This window comes from Anastrepha ludens, chromosome 2 (assembly GCF_028408465.1).
Source record: "Anastrepha ludens isolate Willacy chromosome 2, idAnaLude1.1, whole genome shotgun sequence".
NCBI classification, from domain to species: Eukaryota; Metazoa; Arthropoda; class Insecta; order Diptera; family Tephritidae; genus Anastrepha; species Anastrepha ludens.
In genome coordinates, this window is record NC_071498.1 from 27,744,008 (window position 1) to 27,770,264 (window position 26,257).

Below are 26,257 nucleotides of genomic sequence, written 5' to 3' on the forward strand. Positions count from 1 at the left end.
GCATACATATTTGTATATGTATGTATACATGCTTCACTAAACACCCAGTTGGAAACCGATACCTGACGTCGTGTAAGCAGCTGCATGACATGGATAATTGCCAATAAGTCGCTGCTGATTTTTCCAGATTATCATCAGTGACCCTTTAAACAACTCGCTCCGGATGTAATATCCCTAGCATGACAGGCTACCCCACCCATCATGACATGCAGACTAACTCAATCCACTTATGATGTCATCTCTTTGCTTCTCTCGATGATTTATGATGCTTGATGCCCAATTTGATATATCATTTAGATTGCCATGTTGCATATTATGACGTCACCTACTTCTTCTACTTCAACAAACAAACAACAAGACAATAACTGTCGTAGCATAATTTTATTTATATGCTATAATATGCACAAAATAATAAAAATAAGAAATATTTTTCAAAACTACTTCAGTCAAGAAAACAAAAATTGTAAACCTAACAAACATCCAAATTAATTTTCATTACTTGCATATTTATTTTTTCGTGGAGTTTCTCTTAGATGCTTCTTTCACAATGTTTTTATTCCCTGTTGATAAACTCTACAAAAATTATCATACGTTCATATTTAAGTTGCTTCAAGTGAAAAAAAGGAAAACCAATTGAAGAAATTATTCATTCGGAATTTTAATGTAGGACTTGAGTGCCACTTTGTATTTGTGGGCGGTATGGGATATAAGTTCCCCCCTTCGGTTTTATAAAGAATAAATATAAAGGAAGTGTATTAGACAATTTAAAATCAATGGGTGACATATTTTCTTTCGATACGTTCATTTGACTTGACAACAGTTTGGCATTGCAGTAACCTATTTGCCAAGAGCAATATTTGATTTATATGTATGTATGTATGTACAAATTTATAAAAAATGTTCACCCAAACGAAAAAAAAGCTCCAAGCGCTTTTTGCCATGCTACAGTTCTTAATGTGAATGAGTTAATTTGGTTTGGTGCTCAGCTTAGAATTGCCATAGCCTTCCCGTCACATATGTATGTGCCATCCAGACCGACTTCTCTGATTCCGCTTCTGCGCTCCGCACTTGGAATCTATGTAGTGAAATTGAGTATTCTAATTTCAAAAGAAGACATCCAATCCAATGTTACAAGCGTTTTCATCAAATGAAGAGTACTATACTAATCAATCTTTGTGGACTTAACAAAAAGACAAACAATGGAGGTCAAAATAAAGATTTTCCATTACTCTAATCATTTTTTTTTTATTTAGTAATTGTTTCGTATTTTGTTCTCATATAAGCGGAGCGTTGAAGTTTCAAATAAAGACTTCCATCACTCAAAATCTTTTGTTTTTATTTAGTAAAATAATTATTCAAAAACAAAATTGGAGGATTAATTTTGCACCACTTTCTATATGGTCTGTTTACGTTTTGCCTATTCAATAAGCGCAAGTCAGGTATTGATTTCAGTTTTCTTAATACACTTTGCAAATCATAACATACAATCAATACGAATCCAGAATTTTCTAAAAATTTTATAATTTGTACAAATTACAAGCGGCTTTGCCACACTGGAAATATGATACAAGCAGGTCTTGCGCTACGAGCATTTGCTGCATTTTTTGACCATCTGAAACAAACACATCTACACATAGTGGGGGATGCGATGCTTTTTCTAAATGCGTGAATTTGCAATAGGCGCCGCCATGATTGGATTTTCCATGTAGATCATGGAGCGAATCGAGAAGGTGTGGCCAACTTCAGACCTTTAACCGGCTCTCTGAGATTTTAAAGAAAGCTGATTTGCTGACGTAATAGGGGTATGTGACAGTGGTTCATTTGTTAGTTCGTTGCCGCCTGAACAACGATTGATTGGAAGTGTGTACGAATGAGTGCGAAATGAGGTGTCACATTTCTGCTGCCGAATCCCTTATGAGGTGGCAGTCGAAATTACTATCACAACTTTACTTTCTAACAATTTCTAATTGGTGGACATTCATAATAAACAAACAACCGTAATAATTTATCCGATTTCCCGATCGTATTTGTAAAGAAGCCGCTCGTTCATGAGCTTATTTGAAGCGAATTTTCAAATATCATTTTCTTCCGCACTACTCGTCCACCTGATCTTGTGTTGACAAGTTTTCTCGATCACTCCTATCCTTCGCTAATTTTCATTCGTTATCGTCTACGCTTCTGAAGCGTATGGTGAGGTGAGATTCTTGTGAGGACTTGTTGGCGATAGTTTTCCTCGCCTGATCTCAAGACTGACATAGTTGATAGTGTTTATGTTCCTTTCTAGTTAGACAAAATCTTTCACCACAGTTATAACTTTTTTTATTGTGTTTTAAATTGAAACATTAAGCAATTTATATAACTTAGGCTTAAGGGGCGATCTTGGAGAGCGTGAAATTGGTGAAATCCAAGTGAATTTGCTCACTACATACTCTTGATAGAAATAACTTACTGAAGCTAATTTTATAATTTTTTAAATTCTTTTTTTTAATTTTTTTCTAATGTTTTTTTAAATTTTTTTTAAATTCTATTTATTTTTTCCCTTGATAACTTACTGAGGCTGCTTTTATAATATTTTATTTATTTATTTTTTGTTTTTCATAAAATTTTGTATTAATTGTTTTTTTTTAATTTTCTTCCAATTTTTTTAATTTTAATTTTTTTTTGTAATTTTTTATTTATTTTTTTTTTTAATTTTGTTTTATATTACGTTTTTTATTTTCTTTTTTTTCATTTTGCTTTTATTTATTATTTTTTTTTGCCTTGGATTGAAATATAATAACCTACTGAGGATAGTTTTATAAGTTTTTGAATTTATTTTTTTAATTCTTTTTTTTTAACTTTTCTGTGATGTTTTTTATTTTTTTTTTTATTTTATTGTTTTTTTGCTCTTGATAGAAATAACTTACTGAGGCTGATTTTATAATTTTTTTTTATATTTATTTTTCAATTAAATTTTTTTATGAATTTCTTATTTTTTTTTTTTGTTTTTTTTTTTTGTAAGTTTTTTTAAATTTTTTTCTATTTTTTATAAAATTTTTTTATTTATTTATTTCTTTTTTTAATTTTTCTATTTCTATTTAATTTTTTGTTTTTAATTTAATTTAATGTTTCTTATATGCTTTGAAAAGGTGTACTATCATAATCTCACTTCTGTCGTATGCGGAAACATGATTTGTTTAAAGCCTCCTTTGATTTAAAACGGCTTGGAGAGGTTCTTCCTAATTTTTGATTTTGAACTGTAGGCCATATTCAACGTCACCTTGCACACTTGAGCAACCCGAAAAAAAAAAATTAGATAATACAATGAAACTTGGTGAAAATATTACTCTCTATAAATGGGTCAATAACCACGCCCACCACTCATATATCGATAGTTTACAAAAACCAAACGTGATATCTGTTATAAATAAGCTTAAATTTCTCAAATTGGGTGAAAGTGATGAACCCAAAAAAGGAATAGGACTCAAGTAAAGTAAAAATGGGCGATGCCACGCCCAGTTTTATGTAATTGCTTGTATCTCGATAAATACTTCATATTACCACTTGAAATGAAGTTTTAAAAGGAGAACTCATTCCAAAAATTTGTTTTGTTTCAGAGTAGTGGAAGAATATTTTGATGATATTTTTCACATTCCATTTCCAATAAGTTGCATATCGAATATTAACAAATTTAATATGCAAATGTTTTGCAGAAATGAGTAAGTAAATTTTTGCGAAATATTCACATTGATGCGGTCGGTCGGGTGATAACAAGAGGAAAGGCAAATCATCACGCCTAGTTGTAGAAGTGAGCGAAGATGAGTTTTGCTCGTGCAAAAAGTTATGATGCGACACAGCGATGCAAGTGCCATGTCGTGCGCAGATTTCTACCGCATATGCGGTAAATTTACTGTACACTTTTTTAAATTTCACAATCTACCACATTTACCGCATTTTAGTAGTTGTTGTAGTAGCATAAACATGTACGTGGAATGCTGCTGAGTGGCAGTCGTTGGCTGGATATAAAACTGGGTTGTTCCTGTAACTTTTGCAGAACCAACTGTCGTGGGAACGCATTTTAGTATACAAAATTTCTTGTTTTTTTGTCTGGTAACTTATGTTTAAAGTATTGATCTTAGTACTACAAAACCTTGTCTGACAGCACCTTCATATCCAGGTCGAAATCCACTATGTAGGGCGTACCAAGGTGGCGCCATCCGCAAACTGCTACTTTATTCTTGGCGAATTTGACATTTGAGTGACGTCAGTACTGAAAATGAGCCAAGCTTTGTGTGCAAATGTATGCGTGCATGATTTATACTTTCATTCTTGACTTTTCACTTACCCTCGCTTATTTTTCCTCTCACCTACTCTTCCTCTTCATTTGGTTCTCTTATTTTCTGTGCTGACGTCTTGAGCCTGAGATGACGTAGTCCTGTATTCTAGCATTCTAGTTACTAAATATAGTTTCCAGTAGGTTTTGGCGGTGCGTTTGTAGATGCATAAATTTGTAAAAAGTTAAATTATAAATTTATGTTATATTTAATTTTAAATAAACATTTAAATTTTCCAGCGCTTCGCCCAGTGGCAGTACCACCTCTATTAAAAAGAAAAAAAATGTGCACTTGATGAGAAAGAACGTAGCACTAATTGTACAAACGCCAGCAAACGCACCTACCCCCACCAGAGTTGGGAATGATTTATACACCTGTAGATGCATACATACATATGCATCTCCTAGTGACTTAATTATTTTTGCGCAGAAATATAAATTTGTGAATGGAATTGACGGTTTGTCAAATAAATTTCAAACGCTTTCTAGTCAGAGAAAAATCTTTTGTAGTAAAACCAAGTACCACAAGTACAAAAACTGAATTCCTCTGTTATTATTCCTATATATATTTTTTGTTTTGTCGAATAAATGAAAATCTACCGCATTTTACTCAAATCTACTGCAATTCTACCGCATAAAAAAAATTTAGTTTGCACAGTGGTGCCATGCTGACTTGCCTTCGCAATCATATACACATGGTAGGAAAAGTCTGCGTTCACCCACTGTTATAAAGTATTAAAATAATTTAACGTGTTTATCTTAAAATTCTCAGTTATTTCTTTTCACTTATTTCAAAGAAAATTATTCGTAGAGGGTATGAACAAAATTTTTTGGAGTTTGAGCTGCGTCGTGTTCAGATAACGGGATTGTAGTACAGTTTCTTAAATAGGCTGAGCAGAAAAAGTGTGCGTTCATTTCGAATAGTGACGATTATTTGCATGGCAATTACGTTAAATTTAATTTTAAATCATTCATGTAGTTGACGCGGTTAAGAACAAATCTAAAGAGGGAAAAATTGATATTAGAAATACATTTTTTGCTACTGTGGACCAAAGGCGAAAAGAAATAGATATTGGTGAAAGGAAAATCATTGTAAGTTTGTGGCAAAATAGTAAGAGCTATCGGGAAATCGCGAAAATTGTTGGGAGGCAATACTCCTCGGTCCAAAGAGTGATAAACAACTTCAAGCAAACGAATTGTTTGGAGTCTAAGCCTCGTTCTGGGCGTCCAAAAAAACTGACGGAAAGAGAAGAACGCAACATAATTATTCTTGTGAAGTCTAATCCACGACTAACAGCAAGCCAAATTTCAAAAGACATAGAAGTAAAATACCAAAAGAAAGTACATCCAGATACAGTAAGAAAAATTCTAAAAAGAATCGGATTTCACGGCAGAGTGGCCCGAAAAAACCCTTCATATCGCGAGTAAATCGACTTAAGCGGATGGCTTTCGCCAAGTAATATGTAAACAAGCCACCAGAGTGTTCGAATAGTGTGATTTTTTCAGATGAGAGCAAGTTTTGCATTTTCGGGATAAAAGGTCGTAAAATTATTTGTAGGAAAAACGGAACGGCACTTGGAAAGCAAAATCTGGTACCTACGGTAAAGCATGGGGGAGGAGGTGCCATGATATGGGGGTGTATGGCTAGTTCGGGCGTTGGAAATATACAGTTTATTGAGTCGATAATGAACAGACATGATTATCTCGATATTTTAAAAACGAATTTGAAAGAAAGTGCAATCAAACTGGGACTCGGTGAAAGATTTGTTTTCCAACAGGACAAAGACCCGAAACACACAGCAGAGATTGTTAGGTTGTGGTTGTTGTATAATGTTCCAAAACAACTTCGCACACCCCCACAATCACCTGACCTTAACCCCATTGAGCACTTATGGGACGTTCTAGAAAAAAAAACGAGAGCGTATAATAACTAGCAAGGAAATGCTTAAGAACGCGCTTAAAGAGGAATGGGAAGCCATAAGTCCAGAAATAACAGCCAAACTAGTTGGATCAATGAAAAGACGCCTTCTAGAAGTCATAAAAAGGCGTGGATATCCAACTAGCTATTAATTTTAAAACATTCCTATGATCTTAAGCCTTTTATTTTATTATTATTGAAGTGAACGCAAACTTTTTCCGTTTAGTTTGAATGGCCTTTTTAATTTTATGTAATCTCATTTTAAATTTGATTTTGTTATTGGTAGCGAAATATGTGTGATAGTTACGTTTAAGTGAACGAAATAAAACTCATTAAAAAAAATTTCTGAAATATTTATTGTTTTGAACTTTTTCTAATGCAAAGAATATTTGTATAGGTGAACGCAGACTTTTTCTACTATGTGTATTCATTTATATGGTACATTTGTATGTATGCGAAAAAATGTAGCATATGAGTCTAAATTTGTTTCTACGCATCCTGGATGCTTTGACAATATTTCGATTTGCTTAAATATAATACCAGAGAATTTTTTAAGTAATACATAAAATACAAGCGTCCTGCTGCTCCTCACATATAATTGAAACTGTTATGTAAATACATTGCTTTCCAAATTATCGCATTTTGTTTTAAACTATATTGGGTGCACTTCAAGGATAATATATTTACCAGGTTTGCTCTTTAACTAAGGTGAAAAAGAAGTTTGTGAGGGGAGCTTCGGCTGCCCGAATTCCGCACAATCATTTCACACACACATTCACATAGTCGTCTAATCAGTCGTTTGTTCAAATAGCAACGAAGCAACATTAGTGAAAGCTGTCCTGATTTTTTTTCGTATATTACCAACACAATCTCAGTTTTTTTGTAAACACGTCCCAAGTGATGTCAGCCCATCGACTGATAACGGTCTTCTAAATAGCACACCTTTAACCCTTTGGGGACGTGTGTCGGCATATAGCCGCCCAAGCCGTGTTACCATTCCGGACGCGTGCCGGCGTATATGCCACCCAAATTAGTTCGTAGCTGCAAGGCTCGCGACGTCTGTCGTTCTGAGCGATAACATACGCAGAGGTATAGTAAAAGAGTCACGATTTCATTCAAAGACATTAGGGGCCATTAGGGGCCTTAAGGGGCGATGAAATCTTATTTTCCTTATAATGTAAACTTACGATATGAGACGACGGTAGAGTCAGAACGAATTTCAGTTCTTCACTCAGTGGCCCTGCCAGAGGAACCAGCAGGCTTTTTATATATTTTATATTTTATCCTACGCACGATGGCTAGTGACAGTTCTGACGAATATTACTTTGAATCTGATAAGACGGAATATAACGGCATTACTTCGTCAAGTGGAAGTGAAATCCGTGCATTTAGGCATCCACTCAGGCATTTCAACATTAGTAGTGATAGGAGTTTGTTATCATTATTTTCTGATTTTAGGAAAAACGTTTATTGTGTTAAATAAAAAGCCTTAGTTTTTATAACGTTCAACGTATTTATTTTCTTTACTGCGCACTCTCCACCTCTCGTCCTCAGCGATGCTCGCCCGACGAGCGACTCCGTACCTATAGGGTTAAACACGTTTTCACCACGTGTGCACATGACTATGGATAATTTTCCTGCAACAAATTATAAAATTCATATGGGGCTTTAATAATAGTGGGAGTATCTGTTCAATATTTTTTTGGTAGAATTTTTTGATTTTGCTTTGACCCTACCATGACACTGGCTTTTTCTAGTGAATAAATAAACTACATATTTATTTTTTCACCCGACCTGTGCAATTGTTGAAATTATGCCAGGTACCTAAGAGTAATGGCGGACTACCTGTTGAGTCTATTCAATTACATTATTCTTAGAATAATATACCTATTTGGATAGCTAAAAATACATTATAGTTTCTAAGATAATTTGCAAAATATTTTCCATTTAACACTTATTTTAAGATGTAAAGTAGGAAACACGTGGTAGAAAATCGTAAATTCAAAACTTTACGAAGCAGTAATTTTTAGCTGCTAAGGCTTGATTAAAATTGTATTGATGATTTTTATTTACTGACGTACCCTTTAACTAAAAACGGGAAAAATTGTACCCTTGAACTAACAAATTTTTTTGTAAATATTTTTTAAAATCGGATATATCGAAATAGGTTATGTTTTGGATATGATGTCATATAAGTATAGCCAACTTCTGGTAAATAAAAAGGTCTATAAACATCTAGAACGTATCATTCAACAATGCCGTAGAGCCTTTGGCAAACCTGGGGTCTGAAACCTGCTGTGGTCTGGTAGATATACACAGCACTTCACTTTGGTGAAGACGGACTATGGTTAAGTCCACACTTCGGGAACTATACAGACTACAAAGAAGTGTATGTTTATGCATCACGGGTGCCATGAGTACAACCGATGGTGATGCCCTAAATGCTATGCTTGATTTGCTCCCGCTGGATCTTAAGATACAACAGGAAGCAATAAAAGCAATGTGTAGACTCCATATATATGGTTTTTGGCACGAAATTTGATTTCAGATTGCGTGAGCAATCCACAATATATTCAGGGAGGTTTGACGGATATTTTCTTTACCGATGGGTCTAAGAATGGAATAGGTTCTGGAGCCGGATGGTATCATTACGTTATGAGAGGAATGACAACTGCTTTCCAAACGGAAATTTTTGCCATTTTGCAAGTAGCAGAATGGATAATTGAGAAGAGATGGAGCGGGATACAGATTGGAGTCTTTAGTGACTGTCAGGTTGCACTAAAACAGCCTGTATTACAATAGCTTACAACTAACTGTATTTATTGAATTTATATTCAGAGGAGATTTATTTAATTTTCTAAAAGATCTAAGTGAACCGCTCCGTATAAAACAACGTTAGTAAGAACGCTCATCTTCAGTTCGTCATGTAAATCGCATTTGTCCCATGGTGATAGAATTTCAAAGGTCTGGCTTAGATCTCACCGTTAACTGGCTCTCAGCGAATTAAAAGGGGTCAGCTGATTGGTTGACGTAATTTGTACAAAATTATAAGTAAGCACACTCTTCTTCTTTCTATTTTTTTGACAAGCATCCAGGCGTGTGATGGTGTGAGTGCTTGGTCTTTTTACTTGAGCGTATTGGCGAGGTTGCTGTGCCAATACAAAATAATATGTTATTGTATAAAGGTTTGTTCATATAGTTGTCTTCTTTTAGTTCGAAAAACGTTCAACTTCATTTTTCACCATAGCTAAAGGTCAAACCTGGTAATCTATCATCCTTGCACTCTTCCAACATTATAAACTTATATTTATTTCCCACACTTTACTTACGTCTTAATGACAACCCAACCCGACCATGAATTTCTTATCACTGTAGAAAGCGCAATTTTCAGACCTCCAAGGATGTGAGGACCCATTACTATCCAAGGTATACCAAATATGTTGGTGCTACACCTACTACTCCTACTAGTGCGGTGCGTACGAAAGTCGCGACTGAACTCACCGCGGCGTGTTAATTCTTCTCTCTCTAAAGAACGCCGTCCCGTTGCATGACAGGTTGTGAGAACTCTACCACAATATTGACAGCTTTAACAAAGGAGTTTTGGTCCCTTGACAAGCTTTTTCAAACCGAATTTTTTTTTTAGTGAATCAGATGAAAATCAAATCAGCTCTGAGGGGTTTTAAGAGTTGGAGTTGTGATTTCATGGACAAGACTTTTATTTGATATGAGTTAAGAGTACTGGAGAAGTTTGTGCATCTTGCCATTGAAATTGTCGTCCGTGATTTGCCTCGGTTTAATGAAGAGTTGAACTACCTTCAGCTTCCTGTTTGCATACCATCGTGGTGGTAAGATACAGACAGCTATTGTTAATACTAATTTTTATTTTTTGTTTTCTCTTTTTTCCTTTTTAATTTGCTTTAAATCTAACCGAACAAATCTGAGTAGGCGCTTTTTAACATATCAGCGCCAAAGACCTCAAGCCTGATTCGAGCCAAGGCCGCGCAGACGCACAGAAAGTGGCTGCCGTCTCATTTTCCTCTCCACATGCTGTGCTTCGCCCGTCATCAGTCCAACCAGCTGCCTACAGTCCCTTCTGCTTAATGACAGGAGGGTCTGCGACAGTTGGTCGGACATGACAGGTAACATCAGTTTTGTTCATCTGCAGCCCAGCCTGTTAAGCTCGCTTGTGGGTTAAAGTAACCCGCTTGCTAACCGTGGCTTTTATGGCTGCAGAAGGGAGTTGCAGAATGGGCTTTGAGGCCAACTTCTTTGGCCTCCTAGCTAAAGAATCAGAGATCTCGTTGCCCGCGATCCCCACGTGTCTCGGGACCCATGCTAGCATCAGGATTTTATGTCTACCGAGATAGTTCAGCCTGGATTTACAGGACTGAACTACCCTTGAAATGGTTTTTTGGCTATTCATCAGGTTGGTCAACACGCGATGACTATTTCACTGGGCCAACAACCAAAAAACTTTTTCGATAATTTTAACTAAGGTTTTAAGGGGTAACACCACTGTAGAAATTTCAAAAAATTGATTTTTTTTTTATAAGCTTAAAAAATTCTTTGAACCTTTTAAAATAAAGAACAAAAAGTTTTATACGTTACCGAAGTTTATTTCATAAATATTTTAAGCTTTTAACCAAGCGTTAGTGACTGCTACCTAACGACTTCTCCAAATTTCCAAACTTTAAACGCGTTTTTCTCAAAACACGTTTTCTGAAATTGGCACGCAGCATAACTCAAACAATTTTAAATATTTTTAATCAGGTTTTTCACTACGTCTGTATAATAACCTTCTTAAGAGAAGAGCGTAGGGGATTTTCGATAGATTAATTTAAACGATTGTTATAATTATTTAAGTGCCGTTTTTTTAGTCCAAAATAGAGTTTTTTCCTTCAAATGCTTGCTAGTTCCACAAAAATAAATATTTTTTAAATCCCCTACGTGTTTCTCTAGCTATTCTTATCTAGATTAAGGAAAAAAATGTTTCTTTGTTCCAGATTAAAATTTGCACCCTCTGTGCTGCGTGCCGCGGAGCTCCTTCAAGAGAAAACACATTACAAAAATGTCTCCAATGCCGCCATTTTGTAAAATTTTTCGATCAAACTTTGTAGTTTTGTATTTTGGTATATAAGTAATAACTTCCCAAATCAGAGTGATTGTTTTCCCTTTCCTTCTATACAAAAAAATTCTTTAAAAATCGTGTTTATTTTACGCGTGTACAGTGGTGTTACCCCTTAAGGTTTTTTTATGCTGAAAACGAATATGACCTTGAAAATGCTCCAGCACGTCAGGATTTTTGGCAATTTGAGGTTAAAAAGTCAAAAAATGCAGATTTTGGCAATTTTTTAAATTTTTTTTTGGGCAAGGTAAAGCTTTTTTTAATTTTCCACAACGGCATCGCAAAGTACTAGTCTTCAGCTTTAAAATCCATTTTTTTTTAAATATTTTTACGATTAATATAAAAAAAGTTATTCTATTTTGAATTGGAGACTTTTAGATATGCAAATTCAACCTTCCTAACTTTCTAACGCCCCTGTAAAGGGCGAATTCAAAATAGTATAATTTTTTTTATATTAATCGCAAAAATATTTTTAAAAATGGATTTTAAAACTGAAGACTAGTACTGTGCGATGCCGTTGTGGAAAATTAAAAAAAAAACTTTACCTTGCCCAAAAAAAAATTAAAAAATGGCCAAAATCTGCATTTTTTGACTTTTTAACCTCAAATTGCCAAAAATCCTGACGTTCTGGAGCATTTTCAAGATCATATTCGTTGTCAACATAAAAAAACCTTCAAGAAACACCCATAGCCGTTTTAAAAGCTGTAAAAAAGCGAGATTTTGTTGGCCTGTGTTATTAATAATCATGATTCAATTATCAAAGGTTTGCTCACTTGAGACATTCGAGTTTTCACACTCCCTTAGAAAAAGTTGCATTTAAGAAGGGTGGAGAAAGTGGATATAATCAGTTGAGATTAGATGTAGTTTGAAGTTTGCACTTTGACCTCATGGTCTTTTGTGCTCTGTACTCATTACAGTACCTCATCCAAACCCGGTCCCCTTGTTAAACTTAAGATAGAGCTGTGCTGAACTGAGCATATGTTTCTTCTGGCTGCAATGGGCCAAGATGTCTAAACCTTCTACGCCATATAGCGTTGCCATCCAGAGAAGGTTAGGTTAGATAGTGCCGGCTTATTTGTAAAAGGATCTCACATAGACCCCTAGGGTTCATTGTGTTTCCAGTGCCATGTACATATCTGGAGTCGCAGATATCATTTTACGTAATTCATAATGCACGTTCTCGCGAACTTTAACAAGCCGTTCAGCTTTTTATCAGCAATATCCTTCAAGGATGAGTCGAATCCTGTAGAGAGCAGGGTAATGGCAAAGTATTTAGGTGTTCCAAAGTACCCCTAACATTCGTTTCATTGCATGTGTTACACACATCGGTCTGGACTAATCCCATTTTAGCTGCATGTTCAGTACTCCAACCAATATTTTGCCGTATAGGAAATACAGTGAAAAAATAAAGATTGCAATTTTGGTATTCCAAATTTTTAGCATAATTTTGGCAGTTTTGTAGGAGATGAAGGTGGAAGGTGTATTGGAGCCTTGTGTGCAAATGAGTGCGTAATCTGGCCTGTGAAAATGCCCCTGGGCATTCTCAGTTCATCCCTTGGGAGGGCTATGAGTTTGCTAGATTTCTTTTGGCTGTACCCTCCTCAATAAGGATTTCACCTGTCTTAGCCTCATAGTTTGGTGCAAGTTAACTTCCCTTAGCCTTTGTTATTCACTCCTAAACTCCTGCTTGATGGTGTATTGTCCCATAGCAAGGAAGAGCTCGGCTTCTATAAAACGAGGGCGCAGCCACTTTTGCCAATGCTTCAACTACTTCGTTCCCAGTTAGGACAGAGGGGTAGTCCTGGGACCTAAATTAGTCGGATGCGATTCTGTGCGATCCTAACAAGTTTAGTTTCTCGATACACTCAAGGACCAGTGAGGACTTACCCTCACAGAATGCCAGTGTCTTTAAAGCAATTGTAAATAATTAAATATCTTTTATTTTTTCTACAAATTTTACTTTTTGTCCACTTTTACACAAAATGCCCAGATTTAGAAACTCAGTAACTTGCTAAGGGAGCCGAGTTGTCAAGAGGCAACGGGAAAGCTGCTTACTGAGCAAACCTTCTCTTATTGAATCATGATTAATAACTATAACAACGTTTTTGGAATGAGAATCTTTAAAGTCAACTCAGGGCGATACAACCACCACCATTCATATTTGCAGTGATGTCGTTTGTGTAAATGGATTAGTATGTATGTTCTTAAACGGTTTCAATACATGTATTTACATGCGACTATAAAAAAAACTCTACTTGAGGTAATATCACCGAAAAATAGACACCAATGTTTTCAAGTGATTTCGGTGCCCATACTCAGCCGAGAGTATAATGAATTATTCAAAAGCAGAGATTTTGATCTTTTTATCGCTCTATGTAATCAATGCGGTGGAAACAGAAATAATTTTGCGAGTGGATCCCTTAGGTAAGCACATTCATATTTACTCTGCTTCTGTTTACATTTACATATATTATATTATTTTCGTGCATCTCGTTATTGAATAAGTTTTGTCTGTTTTTTCTTCGTGATTTGGCAATTGCAACTGAAGTTACCGTATAAAGCTATGTACGAGTATGTATTACATTGCAAGCTGAGTAGGCCAGCACAGATAGGTAGAATTTTTACGTGCTGCTGGCTTTTACACACATAAATATAAGAAAATATCGAAAAGAATTTTGATTTTGCATATCGTTGCTGAAAATTGTGACTAATTTCACGTTTTCTGCTAGAAATAATGAAGTGCTGTAAAATTATATTATATATAGTGAAGGACTTAAGTCCACATACAGCAGCATATTATATTTTCTTATTTCCCAGAAGGCATACAATAACGCATGGGCTGAAAGTCCCGGGTCTAACACTTAGATGGCACTAGTTTCATTGTATTCACCTATTTTTCAGTTAGTACTAACTTTCAAATGACAGCTGTTAAAATTTTTGTGCTAAGAGTGACGCTACTTTTGTTATTTTCAAAATAATGGATCAAAAAGAATTTCGTGTTTTAATTTTGCTCTGCTTCTTGATGGGGAAAAATATCGTTCAAACAAAGCAACGGTTTGAAAAGTGTAATAGGGACTCCGCTCCATCAGAAACAACAATAAATCGATGGTTCGATGATTTGCTGACTTGAAAAGTGGTCGCAGAGCCACCGGTGACGCACAACGCAGTGGACGTCCAAATGAAGCGGTAACACCAGAAAACATCAAAAAAATCCACAAAATCGTTTTGAATGATCGAAAAGAGAAGTTGCGTGAGTTAGCTGACATCGTGGAGATATCAAAAGAACGGCTTTATATGAATATAAGAATGGCTTTAAATTCATGAGGATTTGACTATGAGAAAGCTATATTTAAAGTGGGTGCCGCGTTTGCTCACTGCTGATCATAAACAACAACATGTAGGTGATTCTGAGCAGTGTTTGGCCAAGTTTAAAAGTAATAAACCGGAACTTTTGCGTCGATATGTCACAATGGAAGAAACATGAATCCACCACTTGACTCCGGAATCAAATTGATCGTCATCTGAGTGGACAGCAACTGGTGAAACACGATCAAAGCGCCCGAAAGCGTGATAAAAGGTTGGAAAAGTCATGACCTCGGTATTTTGGGATGTGCGTGGTGTAATACTACTGTGGGCAAAAAGTAAGGTGAATTTGGTTGTAAAATGCAAAATCTTTATTTATTTTTGTAAATCAATTTCATCCCCTTCAAAATAATCCCCTCTCGATGAAATACACTTATGCCAACGATTTTTCCAATCGCCGAAACATGCCAAATAGTCCATTTCCGGTATAGCCATCAGCACCTTCTTCGATTTAGCTTTTATCTCCTCAATCGATTCGAAACGCGTTCCCCGGAGTGGTCTCTTGAGTTTTGGGAATAGCCAGAAGTCACGTTGGAGCGTTTGAAGACCGAAATTACAAAGAAACGTCTGCATATGACAAAGAAAAAAATTCGTTTCATCAAGGCAACGCACCATGTTACAAGCCAATCAAAACAATGACAAAACTATCATACATGAATTGGACTTCGAATTGCTCCTACATCCACCGTATTCGACAGATTTGGCTCCCAGCGACTACTGGCTGTTGGCAGCAAAAGTGGTATTGAAATGTTGGGGCGGCGCTGAAATGATGGAAATTACGTTGACGAATAAAGCTAATTTTGAACAAATAAAATAAAAAGTGTTTTCTTTGTTAGGCTCGGGACTTTTCAGCCATGTGTTACACCCATCTGCTTTGTTTCACTTAAGCAAGGCAAACATTGAAAAAGTAGCGCAATGGGTTGGGTAGCTACAGCTGCATCTGGCGTTGGAAAGCTGACTTTTATTGAAGGTACTATGGGCCGATAAAAACATAAAAACTTATTAGAAGAACATTTGAAACCATCAGTAGATTGCTTAGATCTTGGGCAAGGTTGAGTTTTCCAAAAAGACAATGACTCTAAGCATACTGCACGAAGGATTCTTTGAGGATTTTATATTACGCACACAGACAACTAAATGTATCGCCGTGAAGTCCGGATTTAAATCCGTCTGGGACTGTTTGGAAGCTTTTTGAGAGAAAAATTTGACGAAGTATAATAATTAACTAAATAAACTAACGCAAAATCAATAAAAAAATAGTTGATGGAGGCATGAAGCCAAATAACGCAGGAAGAGCTTTCTCAACTAGTTGGATCAATGCCACCACGCGTTGAAGCAGTGATTGATAACGGTGATGAACCTACTAAATCCTAAAAGTATTCAAAAAGCTAGTTTTAAAATAAATAAATTTGTTTTTGTTTTTAAGCTAAATGAAATGTATGTAGTCTTTTGTCATATCGCTTTTATGTTGTCTTGTAATTTTTTTGTTATAAAGGAAGTGAAATAATTTAATAAATTTATTAATAAATATAAGCTCCAAAAAAAAAAACCATATCAACAGTTTTTTCATCTATTGTAAACCTTCTGGAAAATAAGCAAATGTGGTGCTGTTTGTAGACTTTAGTCCCTCACTGTACATATAGTATTTTTCGGTGCAAAATCGGAAATCTCTCAAATTAACGTAGTGGCTAATGTTGCAAAGCTCTTATAAGCTGCTGAGCATTTTTTAAGCGTGTTTTGATAAGTAAATACTCTTTAGCTCTCGGTTTGGGCTAAGCGAGCTTCTTACATCACGCGTAAAGCCAACCAAACCAACCATGCGTATGACTGCGTTCATACAGGGCGACTTTTGTTGAAGCAACTCGTAACTTGTGGAACAGTGGCGGAAGAGAGGAAAGAGAGGGGCACTGAGTTGCTCGTGCTCGGGCAACTCGTTTTGTGTTTTCATTCTTCTAAATTTTGTTGTTAGCTTTAGACCAAAAAGTAAAACAATTACAAGTGTGTGAACGACACGGACGACACTAAAAGAGAATTCGCGTAGTTGAAGCAACAAAAGTTCCCGTGTATGAACACGTTCTATCGGGTATAGAAGTAGTACAAATGGAAAAGAAAATTAATCAGCCATTCTAGTAACACAAGCTTGGTATCAACTTTTCCGTTTCTGCGTTGGCTTGACGTTGGTTACCGCAACCAAGTAAAGTTAATAACGTAGCTCGGAGGGCAACGCCAGACAACGTTGATATACTCAGAAGCATAGATAACTCACGGTGGAGAGAATAGGTACAAAAGGCGTGGCCAATATCAGATCGTTAACGGCTCTCAGCGACTACGAGTATTAAGGAATAGCTGATTTGCTGACGTAAAAGGGGATGTCACAGTGCTTTGTTTAGAAAAGAAGCCGACAAAAGTTCGCAAATAACTAGATGCGAAACTCTTTTCCTTGAGAGAGCGCTGTCGATTTGAATTTATTATTATTATTACTTTAGCCAGAGGTGCAATACCGAAAGAACCATTTCTTTTAGTTTTAGTTTTGGGCCCATGACGATGACAATATCCGATGAGGCGCCCCTTGGAGTATTTGAGAGAAAGATTTTGCGGAAGATTTTTGGAATTTGACAGGCGATGAAACAATGAGCTTTACAGCGACATAGAATTAGTGCAGCGAATAAAGATCCAGCGGCTTCGTTTCCTGCGTCATGCCATCCAAATGGAGCCGAAGTGTTTGGCTCTCAAAGTATTCGATGCGGTCTCAGCTGGTGGTAGCAACGGAAGAGGAAACCCGCCTCCGCGTTGAAAAGATCAGGTGGAGAAGGACTTGGCTCACTTGGTATGTCCAACTGGCGCCGCTTAGCATGAGAAAGAAACTACTGGCGCACTTTGTTAAACTTGGCCAAAATCGCGTAAGAGGTTATCGCGGCAATCAAGAAAAAGAAGAAAGACAGAAATAAAGAAGACGAAAGACAAAAATAAAGAAGACGAAAAACATAATTATAAATATGTAAATATAAGGAAGAAGAAAATATTGAAATTTTAAAAATTTTTGAATGTAACATAAAAAGTGGGCACAAAAAACCAATTTGCAAAATAACAAACAAAATAGGTCAAGGCCAAATAAAAATAAAAATTACGATTAACAAAGTAACACTTCAGTTTTTGTAATTTAAAAAAATTGTTAATAAAATATGTTTGCAAAATATCAAAAATTCAAGAAATTGCAGTACAATTTTCCTTTCAGTCGCTTGGGACGTTGAAAACTCATTAGCATTCTCGAACGCACTTGTGGGATTTCTTAGCTGAAATGTGCTACAATAAAACGTATTACCTTAAAATATCAACCTTGCACTAACTTTAATATTTAGCTTCTCCCTTTTTATTTCTTCCTCTTATTTTACAGTAATATACTAGGTTGTTCAATAAGATTTGCGGTTCGATAAGAAAAACTCAATTTTACGGTTTGAAATACACTTTCTTATTCAGTATAGTCTTCCTGAACATAAATTCACTTGTTCCAACAAGAGTCCAATTTATGAATTCCATCTCTGAAGTGAGAATCTGTAAGGGCTTCAAAATACGTTTGCACAGCTGTTATGACCTCATCATGAAAGCAGACGGAACTCGTTAGGTGCTAAATATGGTGAATACGATGGATTTTAGCCATGGTCAAAATACTCTTGTGACACGGTGCATTGCCCTGATGAAAAAGAATTTTTTTCTTTTGAAAACTGGGTAATTTTTCAAGAATTTTTCCCTTCAGCTGGTCTAAAAGGTTGCAATAATATTTAGAATCCACAAACAAAATTCCTTTCCCATAACAAAAAATTGATAAAAACACCTTGGCCGATTTCTGGGCACGAACTCGTTTCGGAGCCGAAGAACCAAGTTCACACCACTCTTTAGCTTTTTCTTTTGATTTAGAATCATGGTGATAAACCAAAATCTCATTCATAGTGCTTAATCGACGCACAAAATCTACTTTATGCTTTCGAAAACGCCTGAATGTTGCTGAGAAAGTCGTATTCGAATGTACTTTTGCTCCATTGTTAGCGAATGCGGCATCCATCGTGCCCACAGCTTTCTGAAACGCAATACTTCCGTCACTACACTGCCCAATCACATGCCTAGGGCTTATACTAAATCTTTCAGTCACTCGACGATTTTCTAATACGCTATTCGGTATTTTTCTACGATTTCTGGTGTTGTTGCCATTTTTGGACGTCTTTGACGTGGATCGTCTTCAAGGCTTGAACGACCCCGTTTAAATTCAGCAACCCATTTTTCTACTGCACTAATTTTAACATTCCTTCATAAATTTTCATTGCACGAAAATCGATCTTCTCCGTTGTCGAAAATACTGTGACACGTCAAAACTAAATGGCTTGTTAACAAAGAATGAATTGTGCCGCAAAACTTATTGAACAACCTCGTAAATTTCTGAAAATAAATCAAATCGCGACATTAACTGTTTTCGTCAGGTATTCTTCGCGCCTTTTATTTCTGACAGCTCGCCATTTCTATTAATTTATTTGCTTTTTATCCATAACCTGTTTTCCTGGGCAGGGGTTGGCAGTGCTGCCAAGAATTCGAACGAGTTCTTGGGTGCACTCTCACTTAAAAAATGAGTTTCGAGTCTAGTTATCTGTACTGAGCAGTTTCAGCGACTACGAATAATCTGAATTGTCAAAAAGTCGATTTGCAAGTCGCCAGTGCAGAAAATAAACAACAGAAAAAAAGAAGGAATAAGCGAATCTAAGTTGAAAGCCAATAATGATGGAATACATCGTGCACACATACATCTGCAAGTGCATAAATTTTCATACAAAGGTTTGCTTACTTTCTATACTGACGACACTTATTTTTCAAATCCGCCAAGAACAACGTTCGGGTTCTTGAATGGTGCCATCTTTCTATTCTCTACGTCATGCCTCGTAAAGACATACAAATCAAGACCTACTTATGTATGTATAAGTACATACACAATAAATATTTTGGTTCGATCTCAAGTTGAGAGGATTTGACAGCTAATAATTCTTCTTCTTCCAATTATTCATCGGACGCATATGTGATACTCGTATTAGTCGACTAATCTAGTTAGGTATTATTACAAATTTCAGTTATTACAATACAATACAATGCACAATATATTTTAAACGGCTTGGCATGACACTTGCAAATAGCTTTGGCAACGCAACATTTAAATTATATAGTGGCTATCATACTTTGCAAATGTCGTGACGCCTAGCCATTTGCGCTTGTTTGTGAGCTACCCTAATATGTAAAATTAATGTTTGTAATTTCTAATCTTACCAAGTTTTAATTAAAAATTTTTCTTTCTTTTGAACTCTCCATTTCTACTCCAAAACATCATTCGGAACAATGCTGCTTTTTTGCATGCCTGCAATTCACTATTTCCTGTATTCAACTGCTGATTTACATAAATATTCTATAATTGTAAAACAAATCAATGTCGTCTGACTGCTGTTGTGAACTCATGTAATTTGTGGGGTGGCTTTCGATCATACATACATACAACGATACCTTACAGCGCTTTTATCAGCAACACTGCGTACATATCAAAAAGCAGCGTGCGATACCGATCAAGTGGCTATTGCTTGCCCGCGTGGCACCAGCATATCAATTGAATTCGCACAGTACAATAATTTCAAAAACAAAGGTAAGTACTTTAAAAGCTATTATCGTTAAGTATTTTTGTTGTAGTATGCGAGAAATCGTCTATTTTTAGATTTTCTAAGAATAAATAAATAAATGTCATGTGGATATTTAACAGTCGAACGTCCCACCAGGGCTGAAGGGGTGGTCCGCAAATTATCTGTGTGATCGACACTCGTGGGTAATATTTCGAAATCAAAATTTTAGACAGAGCACAATAATGCAAGGAGTGCCGTAGAGTGGTGTACTTGTAATCCTTATTTTTCACTTTTTGCAACTCGAAGCCTCCTCAATCACCAGAGGGAGTTTCAGTGATTTCTTACGCTGATGATTGCAATTTCATCGAAGACGTATGTTCCAAACTGAACGACTTTTTTACACACTTTCTCGTTTTCTCACTGTGAGGAATCTCCAACTTTATCACAAAATCTACGGCGATCCTATTTACCACCTGAACGAAGAAGGTTAAACTATAGATAAAGGTTAAAGTCGCATCAATACCAACCGTTAACAACCCTAGTATTTTTGGAGTCACCTTTGATAGTTTGCTCTTCTCTTTCTGCGCATACAACCGCAATTGCCATTAAGGTCCGAAACCACAACAAGGTCTTTAAATAGCTAGCCCACGATACCTGGGGCAAAAACAAAGAGATGTTGCTCGCGACATTTAAAGCATTTAGCCGGCCGGTGCTGAATTATGCCTCATCTGGTCGCTAGGTACTAGTGATACGCAGTCGACAAAGCTCCAGACCAGTCGAAATACTGCCATCAGAACCGATGCGATGTTTCCTGTTGTGCGCCCTACAATACCTTCACACTGTGGCTACCGATCAAGGAATCACCGTTACCATAGGAATCACTCTTACAGACATTTGCTGGATCTTGAATCACTTCCCAGGCGAGTCAGGAGACATATCTTCAACTACAAAGACGAGATCCAGCTACTGAACCGGACAGTATATAGACCACCTTCTTAAACTCATTACCCCGAATGCCGTTATCGGAGTCCAACCACCACCTATTGCTGACGAAGAGCTGCAGTTGTCTCGTGGGTCTTTGGATCAATTACGACGTGGATATTGTAGTAGGTTAAATTCTTACTTATCCAGAATCGATCCCGACATAATTACTACATGTCCGACACGTGAAGGCACATCGTACGGTACTAGCCATCTATTCACATGCCCTTTCAAACCCGGTGTGTCACCTTCGAAAGCTTGCTCTCCTTCTCGGCGCATGCAAGCGTAAGCAAAACCGGTATTTATCACGCAGGCGAGAACAAGCCAACTTGTGAGATAACTAGACAGGTCTTGCCAGAAGGTGAGAACACAAACTAGGTTCCTCATCAATATAGACCAGACTCCTATTAGTACAGTGGTTGGCATTATCATCGAAATTCATAGGAAGCGTAGGATGCTCAGCTGTAATGCCTTCGGAGCTGCAGTAAAGAGGAGGAAGTGGAGACTGTTTAACACCTTCTTTGTCATTGTTCCGCTCTTGCAAGAATGCGATATCGGTTTATAAATTACTTCTTTCAATTATGGCTGGCTTGGAGTCTTCAAACATCCACAATTTTTAGTCTCCTATTAGGGAATCCAGATGGTTTTAGCACAGCGTGAATTAGAAGGGGAGACTTGTGTCCACAGTGACGAGTGCGTTTTTGATTCAAGCGCTTTTATTGCCGCTTGACTGTCCGAGTAAATGAAGACTTCATTTGTAGATCATACTCTCGTTTTTATTACCGTAAGTCCCTGTTTTATGGCAGTGACCTCCGCCTGAAATGGCGAAATGATTGGCATACTCCGAGTTTATCGGAGTAAGCCCCTCCACCTACTTTGTTGTCCAGTTTTGAGCCATCTGTGTAGATGTTGAAGTCATTTTTCTTAACAATAAGCTCGTTATCCCATTCCTTTTTGGAAGGAAATACTGTGACAAAGGATTTATTTAAATTGATGCTATTGGTCTTACAGAAATCCGTTGTGCCAGGAATGTAGGGGAATTTTTCTAAAATTGAAGAGTGTCCTCTTTGGTTCGTTCTGAGTAGGCCGATTTCTCTTAGCCTGAGAGCTGCTTTGGCAGCTGTTTGCTTACCGAATCGCTCTATTGGTAAAAGGTTAAGCATAATATTTAGGGCATCTGTGGGTGTGGTCCTAAGGGCCCCGCAGATGCAAAGACTGGGCATTCTTTGTACATGTACCATAGTTCTTTTAATGTATAAAGCCGGTCACCATATGTTAGGATTGGTCTGACAATTGCTGTGTAAAGCCAAAACACGATAGATGGGGAGAGACCCCAATTTAGTCCTATCAGCTGTTTACAAGAGTGTAGTACTATTTTCGCCTTTTTTACTCTATCATTTGCTTTTGACCAGTTTTCAACCATGTTTAGTAAGTCTTGCATGACTTCTCTAAGTGTATTGGGAAATTTCCCTCTTACTACCACTGCAACATCGTCCGCATATGCTACGACGTGTTGTCCTTTCTCCTCTAGGCTCTTTAGCAAGAAGTTTAATGCCAGCACCCATAGGAGAGGGGACAGCACACCGCCTTGAGGTGTTCCTCTGCTAACTTTTTTCTTGATCTCTGAGGTCCCTAGGGTTGCGATCACAAATCTGCTCAAGAGCATATTTTGATGAACTCAACCAGAGCGCCAGAGATCCCGAAATCCGTCAGTGCCTTTATTATGGTATCCGGAAGGCGCCCTTGATATCAAGGAAGGCTACCAGTGTGAATTATTTATTATAAATTGACTTCTCGATTTCTGTAACAAGTGAGTTAAGTGCTGTTTCAGTAAGTTCATACTCAATTTTGTTTACTCTTTTGAGTTCATCATTGCTAATGATGTCACAATGATTTATGTTACCTTGACAGATCGGTTCAATAAAGAGTTTTGCCAAAATTTACTGTTTGTGAATGTATATTATTAATTGTCCAATATTTTAACGCTATAAATTTAATTTTTCTTGGTTTTTATTCAGATGGATTTAGCATCGATGAGCTATGCCCGCTGCATCACACTGCCAAACCAGTACAAGCGAAAGCTAAGCACCTCCTGCGTGGATCTACGTTTGGTTCTCCAGGGCAGAAAATTTCAACTACTCAATACACCTACAACGGGTACAGCCAGGCCATACCAGCCACGGAAATACCAAGCACAAGCTCACAAACGGATACAGTTATGACAGAAGAAATAGAAGAAAACGGAGTGCGTCTAGAAAACGCTTCAAGTAGCAATATTACTGACGATATAAACTCTGAAAATTGCATGTGGCCAAATGCGTTGCAGGTAATGTTTTATTTATCGCTATTATGGAATTGAAATTTTCGTTCGCACTTCGCAAGCACACCATAATTGAATCAAATTTGGAATAAATCCAAATATTTTTCATGAAATGAACAGGATGAGAGTGGAGAGCATCATCAGTGATTTATTTAAAATTTAGAATATTTCGATTTATAATTAGTGCTATACATAAATGGTAATAAGTAGTAAACATTCAGAGTGGATCCAATTGACTTCGGTCTTCGGTCCACCCACAACCCAGTAAGTCTCAGTCAAAGCTTTCCAAAGCCTTTAACGAGGTGGCGAGGAAACACCTGATGCTGGCAATTATCGGCACGGGGCACCCTGACAGTAACATAGCTCCGGATAACCGGAGGTCAGTTCTAATAGGTCTCTGTAAAGTTTATAAGGTTATTCTTACGAGACTTCTTGGCGCGGTACCGGTAAACCGGGATAGCGGCTGAAATTAGGGCCGTGTGTAACTTATACCATGCGCCAATGAGCACTCGGCGAAGCTTTACAACGAATCCATCTGTTCTTTTAAGGTCTGGATGCCAGTTGAACTATCCAATCCACAGAGACTTCTGGAGCTTATCCAACTTGGTTACGATGGACTATCCATAGTTGGCTGAAGTATATTTAGAGTTGGCGAGGGCAAAAGAGAGAGATGCAAAGCTACGATGCTTTTGTTATCATCGAACCTGTGTTCCTAGCTCTCGCGAACTGTGATGGAGTACTAAGAGATATTGCTGTAGCTGTTGCAGCTAGATTGCATTGACTGACGCAAAGCAAACCTCAAAAATTGTTTAAGAATGTAAGAAGAAGCTTAATCAGCTTATATGGGTTATAGGACACCAAGGTGTATAAGAAAATTAAATTGCCGATGAATTGACCAACTGCGGATCAGCGATTACCCCACAGGGACGGATCAGCGATTATGTACGCAATTTACATAAAGCGTCCAGTCAAGAACCTATCCCATGGGGTCAGCATATGACCACCATTGGAATCATTGAATACTCGATTTACCTATCTGTCTCCTCTAACCTGGCGCAGGGCTACGGATTTTGCGTTCCGATATCGTGACAGTGAGTAAAATTCGTTCTCTGAAACTGGAGAATATTTTCAGATTTGCGAAAGAATCTGGGAAATTTTCACCGGACTAGCTATCTCTATTCTATCCTAACTTTTTCTCTACGTCACTTCTCTCTTTCTCTCCTTGACTATTAACCCTTTTACTTTACAGAGCTTTAAACACAGTGGGCTTTTTAGTCTGAGTGCTTTAGGAGTTACCATTCTCTCGGTGCTTCTTGGTTCGCCGTTTTCAAATTTCAATTTCAAGCTACAGCTTTAACTCCATTATAAATGAGTCCAATCAAGGTCCTCAAGTAGGATGAGCCACCAAGGGTTTAGTGAGGCAACGCTCGAGCGGACTTGCTGAACCAAATATGGTGGAGGGAGAAATAGTGGGCAACGCCGAGAGCGAACCTTCTCTTACTGACACCTTAGCCCCAAAGCCTTCAGGAGGCAGGGAATATACCCGACACCACGTCAGGCACCGAGAGCGATACGTGATGTAATGCAGGTAATCGTTGCTACTAAGAGGACTTTTTTGGGTTAGTTGCGCACACTTTTTGATTTTCCTAGAAGAAGGTAAGATACAACTTCGGAACATTGCAATAACAACGAAACTCGTCCTTTATTTGCAAATAGCGGAATGGCAAAAAACTTATAATATTTCAAAATAAAAATATATCATATATCATACATATAGAGGGTGGGCCATCTAATGTTTGATTCTTGAACTAACGATTGCTTTAAAGCGTCCACTAAAATGCATTGATATTAAAAGAGAAAGTTAAGTTAACATCCGTGGTTCACGAAATTGGTTTATTTACGCTTGAACCATTAGGCAATTTTTGAAAGTTTACTTGCAAAATGGTGAATCACCTTCCGACACTGCAAGAAAATTACGTTCCAAATTCGGTAGAAGAGAAGCGCCCTCGGATCAATTGGTTCATCGTCTCTATTGAATACAACAACAAGTTATCGAGTTTGTACAGTGCGCACAGCCGAAAAGATTGTTGCTGTTGCTGCATCAACTCCCGTCGCCGTTCTAGAAGTTGAAAATTTCAGGCCCATCTTAGTTGAGCTTTGCGACTCAGCCATCATATTGCCTATTTCAAGTTTCAAATGTTAGATAGTCTGTTTTTTCGCGTTTGTTATAATATATAAGTGTTTGTGCCTAATATATTCTCTATAATATAAAAATGTTTATCAAAAATGTTACCATTCTATCTTGCAGTACTCACTGTTGCAGACGGTCGTTGAAGCATGCCAAAAAAAGAAACACTGCAAATTCAATGGTGCTCCACACTACTATCGACTGACCACAACTGGCGACGCTAGCAGTAATTATAGTACGACTAGCAACATAAGTGTGGACCCCTGCCATAAACGCCGCAAAATCGTTGAAGTGGCTTATAAATGTCGTCCATGTAAGTGATATCATTTAACAAACAAATTTCTTTGTACTTATTTGTAATGCCGATTTACAACATCTTGAAATTCCTAGAGATTTTTAGTATAG

The 26,257-nt window shown here is 37.1% G+C and overlaps 1 protein-coding gene across 2 annotated transcripts in view; it reads left to right on the forward strand.

Annotated features, from left to right (window-relative positions):
• LOC128866831 (uncharacterized) overlaps positions 1–26,257 on the forward strand; it is a 94,146-nt gene that overhangs the window by 43,266 nt on the left and 24,623 nt on the right. Inside the window, exons 1-4 of one of the 2 annotated variants that reach the window (XM_054107842.1) lie at positions 13,498–13,779; positions 20,261–20,389; positions 23,363–23,670; positions 25,973–26,165. In XM_054107842.1, the coding sequence (XP_053963817.1) occupies positions 13,686–13,779; positions 20,261–20,389; positions 23,363–23,670; positions 25,973–26,165 (724 nt within the window). In that variant the 5' untranslated portion in view covers positions 13,498–13,685. Of the gene's footprint in view, positions 1–13,497; positions 13,780–20,260; positions 20,390–23,362; positions 23,671–25,972; positions 26,166–26,257 lie in introns of those variants that run through there. The other variant, XM_054107834.1, reaches the window with a different exon arrangement.